Here is a 12,484-nt window from a genome sequence, read left to right on the forward strand (position 1 = left end):
GACACCCTGCAAGAGACATTCAGCATTCAGTTAGAAATAAAGCACTCAGACTCTGGACAAAAGTCAGGGATGGAGACAAATTTCTGAGTTATTCAAGTTTTGGCAGTGTATGAGACTCGGGATCAGGAAAGAGAGGGAACCATTTATATAGGGAACTTAAATGAAGAAAAAAGAGAGTAAGAGGAAGAGTAACAGAGTCATGGAGAAACTACTTATCCAGGGTCTATGAAGAACAGACCAAAACAAGCAGAAGAACAACCAGGAGAGCACTGAGCTCGGAAATCCAAAGAAAAGGCTTGTCTGACCCTGTAAAACTTATGAGGATGGCAAATCTAAGGAAAAGCAATACTGGGATCACTTTTAGATCAAGAAGTAGAAAGAAGACAGGCCCCAGCTACTCAGGAAGCAGAGGCAGAGGATAGCAAGTTTGAAGTCAGCCTTAGTGACTGACTAAAACCGTGACTCAAAATAAAATAAAAATGTAAAAAGGGCTGGTATGTAGCTCAGTGGCAGAGCACCTGCCTAGCATGTGTGAGGCCCTGGGTTCAATTCAGTGGGAAGAAAAGTGTTAAAGTGCTAGTGAAGGAGATCAAAATCAGCTTGAACAGGCTGGGCCCCTATCTGGGGAATGTTAGTGAGGTGGGGAGGGTCTACTGGGAAGAACTGATAGAATGAGGAACACAAGTGTAGGGTCAGGCTGGAAAAGAAAGAGACTTCTTTCAGAATAGGATCAAGTGGCCAAGGTACAGAAGAAGAGAGATGAGGTAGATCATAGGAAAGGGCCTCTAATCTTAGTAGAGTGGGATTTGAGATATCTTCTGGAAGGAAGGGGTTGAAGTGAAGATGGTGGCCTAAAGAGGATATTATTGGAAAAGTGGTTTCAGGGTGCACAATAGGGGATAAACCAGCTATGAAAAAAAGAACTGCCAGGCATCTTTGCTAGAAAATACCTTATGGTTTTATGACTTTCTGCTTATGTACTCAGGGGCCTTAAGAGGAAAACAATGAATGATGAGGTCTATCCAGAATAAGGGACAGGCAAAGAGATCAGCCGGAAAACAGCTCATCATCATAGGGTTTCTGCATGGCTAGGAAAGACAATGAACTGCCACAGGAGCCAAGGGCACAGGTTTCCATCAAGGAGACAAATACCTGAGGCACAGCATTCTGAGTGGTGAAGTCTGAGGAAGAGAACAGCAACAGCAACCCCTGAGGGATACAAGTGTTTGAGATTTAGTCCATGTTTCTGGACTTGCAGCTCTTATAACTCTTACAATTTCCTAAGTAAGTAGGGCCCTAAGAAAATCTTCTGTTAAAGTGTTTGGCCTTTTGTCCTTGCTTTCTGAAGCAATCCAGAGCTATAAAGGCCAAAGACAGTCTTTTGTTACTCATAACAAGCCCCTTTGCACCACACCTGGGTTCATGTTAATGAAGTGACTTTGGGAAAGTCCCTAAATAATCACACTGTGGGGGGGGGGGGGGCTGGTTACCAGGGGAACCAATAACTTCTCAAAGGATAGGAACTCCCAATCCCTGTCCCTACCTCAAGGGAGGGGGAAAAAAGGGAGGAGAGAAGGGCTGAAGGTTGAGATGGTCACCAATGGCCAAAGACTTAATCAATCTTACCTACATAATGAAGCCTCCATAAAAACCTAAAAAGACTGAGCTCAAGGGAGCATTTAGGAAGGTGAACAAGAATTCATCCACATGTCAGGAAGACGACACCTCACAGCTTCACAAGAAAGGAAGCTCTTGTGCTTGGGACCCTTCCAGAGCTTGTCTTCATCTAGCTATTCATTTGCATCCTTTAAAATATTCTTTATAATAAGCTGGCAAACGTGCTTCTCTGAGTTCTGTGAGTCACCCTATAAAATTAATCAAGTCCAGGAGGGAGTATGATGAGCCTAATTCATAGCCAATAGTTCAAAAGCACAGATAACACAATCTGGAGCTTGTGACTGGCATCAAAATTATGGGGCAATTTTGGGGAACTTAGCCCTCAAATTGTGGGATCTATGTTATCTCTAGGTAGACAGTGTCAAAATCCCATTGAACTGTAGGACATGGATCTGAAGTTCACTAAATAACTTAGTGCTTGCTTGGTGTGTGGCAAAAACTTACACATTTGATCACAAAAATCTTCTGTGTTGGTTTCTGAGTGAGAGATTAGGAAAAAAAAAAAACCCAAACTTTAGTTCCCCATTCTCCCCTCCCCCTTTTCCCCATATTTTCAGACCCTGACACCTAGGAGCTGACCTGGCACTCACAGCTAAACCTCAGTATTCTGTTGCAAATGATCTGTAGAAAATCTACCTTAGACAATGCTACCATGTGACCATAATGGAAGAAGACAAAAACACAATCACTTAGTAATTGTATCTGCACACAGACAAAACAAGACATAGTCCAACCCATAAATATCACAAAGCCCAAATATTATGAGTGACTGACAGCTGCTTTTCCTACAATGACAGCTATTATCTTTGCCTTAGTCTATCTTCTCTGTAGAGAGGACAAGAAAGTAAATATTCATTCATAGAGTTGATCATTTTCTTTAAAGTAATCCAGAGCAAAGCCTTATTTCCTTAAGCCTAACACAAACCCAAGTCTTATCCAGTTTGTTCACAAGGATGATGTGCTCCAGGGTCTCCAATGGTGTGAGGTCTTGAGTAAGTAGGCTAGGCAGTTAGCTAAAATTAGACAGTATAGCTAGGTCAGAAGGGCCCCAAAAACTTCCATTAGGACCTCCCTGTGACCTTAAAGGGCAGCAAGAAGGAAAATCAGGACAGATCAAAATAAGGACACTATAAGGACTAGGGCACAACCAATGAGAACACTGCAGGCAGAGCCAACGGGAATGCGTACTTTCTACACACCTAATTAGTATAGAGACCAAGCAATGGCCTGGTGAAAATAGATAAAAACCTCAGACCAGGTCACTTCTATGGCAACCCTCTCTTGGGTCCTCCCCCCACCTCCAGCTCTGAGGCTCTAGTCTTTGCTATTTTTCTATCTCAGTAACTCTCCCGCTTTACTAAATCTTGTCTGTGATTTTCATTCTTGGAAATTGTGAGACAAAGACCTCTAGCTCATACAAAGCAAGTCTGGTAACAGTCTCAAGACCTTCATGGCCATCAGCAATAAACAGAACCGCAGGTATATTCTTGGTGGTCTTTGGCTGGAGGGCATTAACAAGGTTTGAGATGCTGCTCTGCCATTGGTATGGAGTGGTAATATAGTTATGGAGTTAAGGATAAAAAGCATTTCCTTGTTAGGGTGATAAGCCTCATACTCAGAACCTTCCAGTTAATGATGGCTGTGAATTGGGTTCAAGGTGGTGAGGCAGGAGCTAGACAACACAGCAACTGAAGACAGTGGGAGAGCATCTTGAAATGAAGGACACACAGCCTGAGCCAGTGGCACAGACCTCAGGAGAAGAGGGATGTTGGGAGGCGTGGTTATGAGACAGAAGGGCCCCTGGAAGCCTCCAGTATGACCTCCCTATGACCTTAAAGGGTAGAAGGAAGGAAAAGGAGGACAGACCAGAATGAGGACCAGGAAAAGGACTGTATGAGGACTAGGGTACAACCAACCAGAAAGTTGCTGCTTTCTACACAGTTAATTAGCATAGAGATTGAGCAATGCTTTGGAGAAAATGGATAAAAACCTTAGACTATGTCACTTCTCTGACAACAGCTTGGGACCCCATACTTCCCACAGAAGCTTTCACTCTTTCCCTTAACAAACCTTCCTACCTCTACACCCACCATTCCTTGTCTGTGATGTTCATTCTTTGGCTTCATGAAACAAGAACCCTGAATGCCAACCCTCCTTCTGGCTAAACATCTAAGCCAGGAAGGCTGAGTGGAGTCTTTCCATTCTACTCAAATCTCCTGTGACAGTTACGGTCATTCTTGGAACGGGCTGAATCCCAGCAGGGCCGTGCTCTTGCTTTTTCTGCCCGTGGTGCTTAGTCTTGGTGTGTCCACCTTGAAGCAAAACCCTCTTCCTCCCAACACTCACTTTAGTCCCCAGACCTGCAGAAACCAGTTCTCCCCACTCTCCTGGGGGGACGATGGGAAGAAAAAGGAACTCCCACAATTCTTCACAGCTTTGCCTATGGGGACATTATTTGGGATGAGTGGGAAGGTGGGGGAAAAGGAAGCACAAAAATAAATAGGTGTCCTGAGTTGAAATTAGAGGAGTATGAGTGATAAGACAGAGAGTGATTTACTCAGAGATGTTCTGAACAGAGCCCGTACAGAATATGAAAACAGAAGAGGGCTTCCAAGTTTTCCCTGTTCCTCATTATTGATCCATTCTTTAGACAGGTAGCTCAATTTAATTTGTTTGGCCACACTGCCATCCTACCTACGAATTCTGAATGCATAACAGAACGACTACCTTCTACTGATCTACATTAACTTCCATGATCATGTTCAGCTTTTTTTTCCAACCTATACTTAATTCTTAGACTCACCCTTAATGGTTATCGATACTCCTATCACTTTAAACTATGTTAGGTACCATATACGTACTTATAGGTGTCAACACTCATACTGAACAATGAATTCTGAGTTGCAAAAGAGGATTTATTTTTTGTACCTGTGTATGAGTCTCTGTCCACAAGTTAAACACACACACACACACACACACACACAGTGCTAATACATGTTCAAACTTGTAACTTTTTTCTTTCATTTATTTACATGAAAAGGACTGGGGGTGTAGCTCAAGTGGTAGAGCACTTGCCTAGGAAGTACAGGCCCTATGTTCAATCCCTATACCTCAAAAAAAAATAGTATTCACATGAAATATAGCCTTATTTTGGGGATGGAAATACCTACAGGGTCATAAAAATACTGATTTTTCTAAAAGGCAAGGAGGATAGATGGTCATGGTTTAGCAGGTCCTAACTTGTACTGTCCTGAGCCAAGTTTCTGACAGTATTTATGTTTTCATATATTACCAGTAATACCAAGAAAGAGTGATCAATGAAAGGATTTCTCAGGCCTGCAAGAATATTTGGTTTTTCCTCTCCTGAAAGTAGCCACTGGCATTCTCCAGGGCAGTGTGTCCCTGCTCCTCTATGAGCACCTGCTTTTACAAAAGCCCTTGACTGGGGCTTCATAGGTGCCTTTAGAGACTCAGAGAACCCTCTAAAAGCATGTAGAATTTTTATGTATTGGCTCATTTTTCTAGTCAGAGCTCACAGTTCTCAGCCTCACAGAAGTTTATGATCCCCCAAAAGGTAAAAACCATTCTAGATGTGGGAACTCACATCTTTTACCTCATCAAAGGAGTCTTCTTTGATAAGTGCCTCTAACCTCCTCTATGCAAATGGAGTGTCCAAAGAATGCTTCATGACACTCCTCGCCTGAGTAGCTGACCTCCAATCACCTGCTTTCTCTTTGTCTTTTCCACTAAATGATGACATCTTAAGGGTAGGGGCTGCACCTTCTGTTTTTCTAAGCCACAAGTGAGGGCCCAGCACATGGGATTTGACAACAGTGCACCAAACATGCAAATTAATGAGTGAGCAAGAGAAAGTGAGGGAGGGAGTTATCTCTGGAGGCGGAATTCTATCTCATATCGCGCCAGGTCACTCTTACTATGAGGCTGCCATTCATTATCTCCTCCACTTGGACCCTTTGCTATTACATTGCTCATTACTTGAGAGGACTGTGCTTTGAACTATTTACTCCACCTGTTGGAGCTGTAGCAAACTGAGCTCCCATGCAACCAATATTTAAGAGGTCAGCTAACACACTAGGAAGACATTCAATAAATGGTGACCCTATGAGGTAAATACTATGAAAAGTCATAGTTTACAGATAGAGACTAAAGTGCAGAGAGAAAAAAGTAAACTGACCAAGTTAAATCACAGGTAAGGTTGAGATTCAACCCAGACAGGCTCTACTCTCATGCTTTGGCCAGAACCACAGATGTCCTCTAAGGTAGTCAATGTGCTATATTATAGATTATAGCTATCAAAGGGGATTTGATTTACCCTAGTGCTGACAGCCAACACAGGACAATCTGGTGGGTCAGGCAGCAGAAGTCATGGTGAGACTCAACACTGCTAGGATAGTTGACTTTTTGTTTTAAATGGGTGACTTTCAAGAGAAGAGGGGTGATAAGGGCTAAGCTAGGTGTTGGGCACAGTTTAAATAGTTCAGATCAGGCAAAGTTTAAGACCTTAAACTGAGGCAGGAACACAGTTGCATGTGGGCTCTGTATACTGGGCTGAGAGGAAGGCTGTGTGTCTGGGACACCTATGCCATTTCAACCTGGGAATGCCCCCTTCCCACTCCAGCCAGTCATTCAGGCTATGTCTGACAGAGATGGGACTCCCAGGACACAGGGTTGAGAACTGGGAAGACACTGAACTATACAGTATAAACTGATTAATTTTAGTGTTATGCAAATTTTACCTCAATAAAAAGCACCAGGCAGACATGAGCCTTTGAAGACAGGGCTGCACTGACTGGGGTGGTGCCCAGGATTCTGCACCAAGAAGCCAGCAGGGGTCTGAGAAACATGGCCTGATAGGTGCAATTCAGGCAGACAGCATATGTAAGACACAGGAAATCAGCAGAATGAATGACAGACTTATTTCCACTCTCTGAGCCACCGTGCTGTGTGGGAGAGGGATGGAACTCTGAAATTGCTCACCATGTTGTAGCAAGGTAATTTTCCACTTGTGGGTGGTGAGATGAAAGAGCCTGCCTGCCTGGCTCAGTTTAAGGACAAACTAACAACAGAAGGTAGGCTCTCAAGATGGGGCAGGGCCTGTCACCAAGTTTACAGAATAGTCAAAATGAACGAGGGCTAGGCTGTACATGCTAGAATTCTACAAAATTCATCTGTCTTGAGTCCACTTCTCTCACAGAAGCCCAAAATGTTGGCTCTCCGAATGAGGAAGAAGGCACATGACTTAGCAGTTAGGTACAAAAAATCTACATGCAGCTTAGCAAACCCAACGACCAAAACCTGCATCTATTCTTAGGTGATTCATGTGGGAACTGCAGAATTAGAACACTTACCTGAGAAAACAAAAGCAGACAAAGCAAAAACTACCTGCACTGTCAAAAAGAATTTTGTCTGAGACCAAACTTCACAGAATTTGCTGATGATGCATCTCCTGATTCTTTTTTCCTCATAGAAAAAGTTAAAAAACAAAACAAAAAAAAGACAAAAGAGTATTGCTGACAAGACAGAACTGATTGAGAGAAAGATTAAGTAAGCAGATGTATGTCAAGATGAGCCATTAAGATTATCAGACCACAACTGCACTTCCCTTAATAAATCCTTCTTTGTGCAGGTTACCCTGGCAGAGGAGAGAAATTAAATAATGATAATTAGTTCTTTATTTTTTATACCATACATATGAAAATTAGTATCTTAAATTAAAGCCTAATGGGACTAATAGAAATCATCACCCCCAAATTTACAAAATCTAGGTAAACTTTGACTTTCATACATGTGAAAGCAAACACGAATTTATTATAGAACTTTATCAAACATCCACAGAAAATCAGGAAACATGGCTGCATAGAAAGATCCTGGCCTCTAAGGAGGAGCTGCATTAAATCTTACTGCCTCTAAAAATTATTACCATATAAAACCACTTGTCAAAGAACCCTGAAACTACAGCAAGTTTAGGGATTTGATGCTGTGGCCAACTTCAGCTAGTAAACCTACTACAAAATAGGGTGTATATATATATATATATATATATATAGAGAGAGAGAGAGAGAGAGAGAGAGAGAGAGAGAGAGTGAATATAAAGTCAGTGGCTTTTCATCATGAGACATTTCAATATTCTGCATTAGCTTGATGGAGCACCAGAAAGGTTAAGGCACACCAACTAGGGTTTTATTTATTCTTATTTATTTATTAGCAGTTCTGGTATTTAAACTCAGGGCTAGCTAGGGTTTTAGAAGTGTTTAATAAAGGACCTTCTTATAGAAGTGTGGGCAAGTTTCAGAAAACTAAGCAAAAATGGTTTTAATGAGATAAACTGGGCTAGCAAAGAGGGACAGTTAACCACCCTTGGCTAGAAGGGCCAGAGTTGGAAAGAGTGGATACTGGGTGCTGTGGGAACTGGAGTGTGAAGAAGAGGCACTGCAGAGAAGCCACAGCCACTGTCAGGACTGCAGGAGGGGACGGACAGCATGGAAGTGGTACCCTGGCCTCTCTCCTCTGTCCTATCTGTTGATGCCTCCCAATGGCTGAGTTCCATTCAGAGCAAGAGACCTTGGGTGATGTGGCCCACGAGTGTCAATATTCACCACCTAATGGCACAGGGCAGAGGTAAGAATGGAAGTGAGGCTGAAAACAGAGATGAGTGAGCACGTTTCACCTTCCCTGGTTTCCAGAGAAGCTTGTGTCAATGTATTACTTCAGACTATGCCATATAGGTCACGTAGTCCATCTTCCTGCTGTCAGGAAAAGAACTCAAAACGTGTGTCAGCATTTCCCTACTTAATCCAATTCCTACATGCTTTATTGCCTTAGCTCTTTCTTGTATAATACCTACATTAGTTTATTATAATTTAGTTCCTACAGCTTACTTCACCTCCATACTTCCCATGTGACCTTTGAGAGGAATTAATTACCCAGGTGTTATTGTTTTCTTCACCATAAAAGCTTATTATTATTATTATTTTTTTTTTTTGGTGGAACTGGGCTGTGAACTCAAGGCTTTGAGCTTGCAAAGCAGGCACTTTCCTGCATGAGCCACAGTCCAAGCTTAAATCATATTAAGTCTTTCCCGGCAGGTCCTCTACTTCGGGAAGAGAAGTTCTTGGTTGGCAGTCATATTTGGGGGTGGGGATGGAGGGCAGAAGAGGGAGGAGAAATGGCAGAGAAATTCCACTTTGAGATTAGCTGCATGGGAACAGGGACTTGGTCTGTTTTGTTCTCTGTGTCATCTCATTATCCAGAGCAGTGCCATTAAATGAATGACAGGCCTGGTGAGTAATGGAGAAGTGGATGGGTACCATAATCCCAAGATTAAGGACAGAGAAGCTGGCAAAGACAAGAGGATGAGGTTCAGTCCCAGGAAAACTAAATCCAGACAGTAGGTTAAGGAAGGAAGAGAAATTCAAGCTAGACATCTGCAGATCAAAAGGTCAAGATCAAGACTATCTGTGGCAAGGAACCAAGGCTCCAAAGTCAGATCTAAACAGAGTCTGAATCATGGGCACAGTTCTTCCGTAACAGAAACTGAACTCAATCCTGACTTTGGATTGAGTCAGCCAGGGAGAGCCAGGTTCATACGTGCAGACAAAATCTTAAAACTGTGGGTGTGTACGTCTTATCTAGAGTAAAAATCTGGCTACCATCATTCACTTGTGTTGCTGGTGGAAAATACATTCGCAAACTTGGAGTATCATCTGAAATATAAGGTGATTATACCCCTCAGGGGATTTCTAGGCACTGAAAAAGATAATATATACAAAAGGCCTATGATAGTGACCACCCCAATTACCTTTGCATCACCTATGACTAGATAAATCTAATTTGTACCACAATTCACATACCTTACCAAGAAAACCCATGCCAGGGGTATGCTTCATTTCTCCCTATTTCATGGGCAATAACCAGTTCCTAAAAGTATAAAAATTAAGCTCTGATGATGGCACTCCTTCAAAGAACTTATGGCCTGAATCAAATTAAACTGATATCCACCAAATTTGCCTGAGTTTAAATCCTAGACTTGCCATGTAGTAGCTGGTTGGTCTTGATGGAGTTGTTCAATCTCTTTGAGCATCAGTTTTCTTGCCTGTAGAGTGGGATAATATCTACCTTGAATGCTGGGCACAGAGAGAAAGCCCTCAATAAAAGGATATAGAAAAACACAAACTATATTGTAATGATATATCATCCAAGTATAATAACACCAAAGTGTTGCAAAACTGGATTATCAGGGCCTTGCTACAACTGTATTTATGTATATATGAAATAAGTATTATCCAAATTTAAAGAAACACACACAAATAATATCAACAGATGTTTTCAGTTGCAATATAATCCACATCCTCGGGAACTCTAGGAACCACCAATAGGCGGAGGGCATCATGGGAGTTAATGTCAGTGTTCACTGAACATGAAGTAAAGGAGGCTCAATGTCCTTGTGGTAGAAGAGGACTAGGGTGATGAGATAGTACCTTCCATGGGAGAGTAGAGTTGTTGTTTCCCTCTGACTCTTACATTTTTTTTTAAATGTCAAGAATTCATTAATGCTTATGAGTTCTTAATCTTGGGGGATGAGAGGGTTACTGATGCTCTGCTATGGAGCAGTTAACCTCTTTAGTGTTGGTGTGGCTGACCACACCAACAAGCAAAGATAGCAGTGAACCAAGCAGCAGGCAAGCCTGACATCAGCTGTGGTCACCAAGAAGGAGGTAGCAGGGCTCTGCTGCTATCCGCCCATCCTCTGCTCCAGATATGACGGCTATTTCCTTTTACTAAGACATATGAGTTACTTCCACTCAAACTGGTCATTTTAGCAGGCACAGAGGAAAATGTGGTCAGATTGGGCTGAGGAATCATCGACACTTTCTGAGCCACCAACCACCTACAACACCTTTGTGTCCCTGGAATCATGCAGCCCAGGACAAAGGGATCTGTGTAAATGAACACACACAGACACAGACACACACACATACAAACTTGACAAAAGTCAACCTGAAGGTAATTCAGAAGAAAGAAGATAATGTTAGACCTAACCTAGATCCTTCATTATTTCCTAACGTGTCGAAGAAAAAAGAGGAAAATAAGTGCCAACAACCAGAATCATTGGTGAAAAACTTTGTGTCTGTCAATACTTAGAACACATGAGCACTATCAATCCAGGGCATCCACACAGATGTCATACGACGTTCTTGACTGACTGTCATGCTGGGATTTGTAAAAGTGAGATGATTTAGTGTTGGAAATAGCACTTGTTTCCACCTCTCTTTGTAGGTGTTATCTTCATGGCCCTTGAAAGATAATACATATTTTACTTTGGATTTTTAAAAAGGGTAAATCAATGAATAAATCTGGAATCTTGTTTTCACAGAGGTTTTACAGAAATGACAAATATAAATGTTACACAGAAATATCTTCTAGTTTTTAAGAATTCTGAAATCATTGTGTGGGGGGGGGGGAGAGAGGGAGAGAGAGAAGAGAGAGAGAAAGAGAGAGAGAGAGAGAATGATACATTCAAAGATATTCCCAAGGGAAAATATCAATATTGACACTTGATTTGCAACCCAAAGATGGGAAAAAAATTACACTAAATTATGACTGGAACAGTTTTTATAATTTAGCTGTAGATTTACTTCTCACCTGGAGGCTAGAATCATTTACAAGAGTTTTATAGAAGCCTTAAAAATCTGAATAACAACAGGGCAGTGTAACTTTCAGAGCAGGACTAAATGGCTAGCCCTGACTGGTCATATGATTTTGGTTTCTTCATTCAAATTCCTCCCTACAGCGTCTGAAACTCAGGTGTGCTTGATAATGACTCCTGGTGGAGTGAAGACCTAATTCAGAAACCAAAATTATTTGAAAAAGCTAGTTTTTATCTCTAAATGGTCTCTCCAGAAGTATTCTTCAAACTTAAACAAGAAGAAAAGAAAGTATAAAGTAATGCACTTAAAAAAATGGAATAAAGTAATGCACTTAAAAAAAATGGAAAGATTTCAAGTCAAGAAACTATTACTCTTTCCAAATACCTTTTGCATATATATGTGCACTTGCAAGTGTGTGAATGAGGAGATGCTTTGAGTGTGTGCATGCACACGTGTGTTAGCTTCAGCAAGAGCAGAGCAGTAATGAAAGAGCAGCCTCAGTATTTATGCAAGTTATGGAATAAAGAATTCCTAGTTACCATAGCAACTGCTAGAGCACATGGAATGGGTGTGTGGAAGTATGAGACAAGTAAACATTCATTTTTTTTTTCAGTGTTTTGTGCATTCCTGTGTGTTTTTGGAGAGGCTTGCTTTAGTCTCAGCAGTAATCATCTCAGAAACTTCATTTCACAGTTGGAAACAAACTAGGACAAAGACAAAATGTCTCTTCTGGTGCAGTGGTGAAGTTACAAAAAGTTGGAATTAAAATATGTTGAGAGAATTTAAAATGCAATAATACTGCTAGAATGATTTGGAAGACAAGCAAACACTGGTGGTGGGGGGAGGAGGTATAAAGGAAGAGAGAAATTTAAAATGAAACAAAAATGAATTTGTTTGCATGAGAGATCTCTCCCCCTCTTTTTCTGAAGTGGGAATAGTTATGGAGAGAAGGATGGACTGAAAAGAAATGAAGGTATTTAAGTAACAATACAGATAAAAATAGGTCTCTTTTCCTGAATAATAAATATGCCCTTGAGATGCCAAAGTCCCCATATACACACCTGCCTGGGTAAGATAACCGCCTCCATAATCTATGACCAGTTAATGTGGGAGAGTTGTGCCTATTCTTTGCTGAGGAT

The 12,484-nt window shown here is 41.5% G+C and overlaps 1 protein-coding gene and 1 non-coding gene across 5 annotated transcripts in view; both read right to left on the minus strand.

Annotated features, from left to right (window-relative positions):
* Positions 1-12,484, minus strand: part of Rapgef5 (Rap guanine nucleotide exchange factor 5) — a 229,622-nt gene that overhangs the window by 75,072 nt on the left and 142,066 nt on the right. For 3 of the 4 annotated variants that reach the window (XM_074065141.1, XM_074065143.1, XM_020177532.2), the window contains one exon: positions 1,153-1,209. The exons of the other annotated variant lie outside the window; for it this stretch is intronic. In XM_074065141.1, coding sequence (XP_073921242.1) covers positions 1,153-1,209 — 57 coding nt within the window. The remainder of the gene's footprint in view (positions 1-1,152; positions 1,210-12,484) is intronic. 4 annotated transcript variants of the gene reach the window in all.
* On the minus strand, positions 4,528-4,655 carry LOC141421165 (small nucleolar RNA SNORA40). The gene has a single exon (XR_012445832.1). It is a non-coding gene; the product is annotated as a small nucleolar RNA SNORA40 (small nucleolar RNA).

Source organism: Castor canadensis, chromosome 2 (genome assembly GCF_047511655.1).
Source record: "Castor canadensis chromosome 2, mCasCan1.hap1v2, whole genome shotgun sequence".
Lineage (NCBI taxonomy): Eukaryota > Metazoa > Chordata > Mammalia > Rodentia > Castoridae > Castor > Castor canadensis.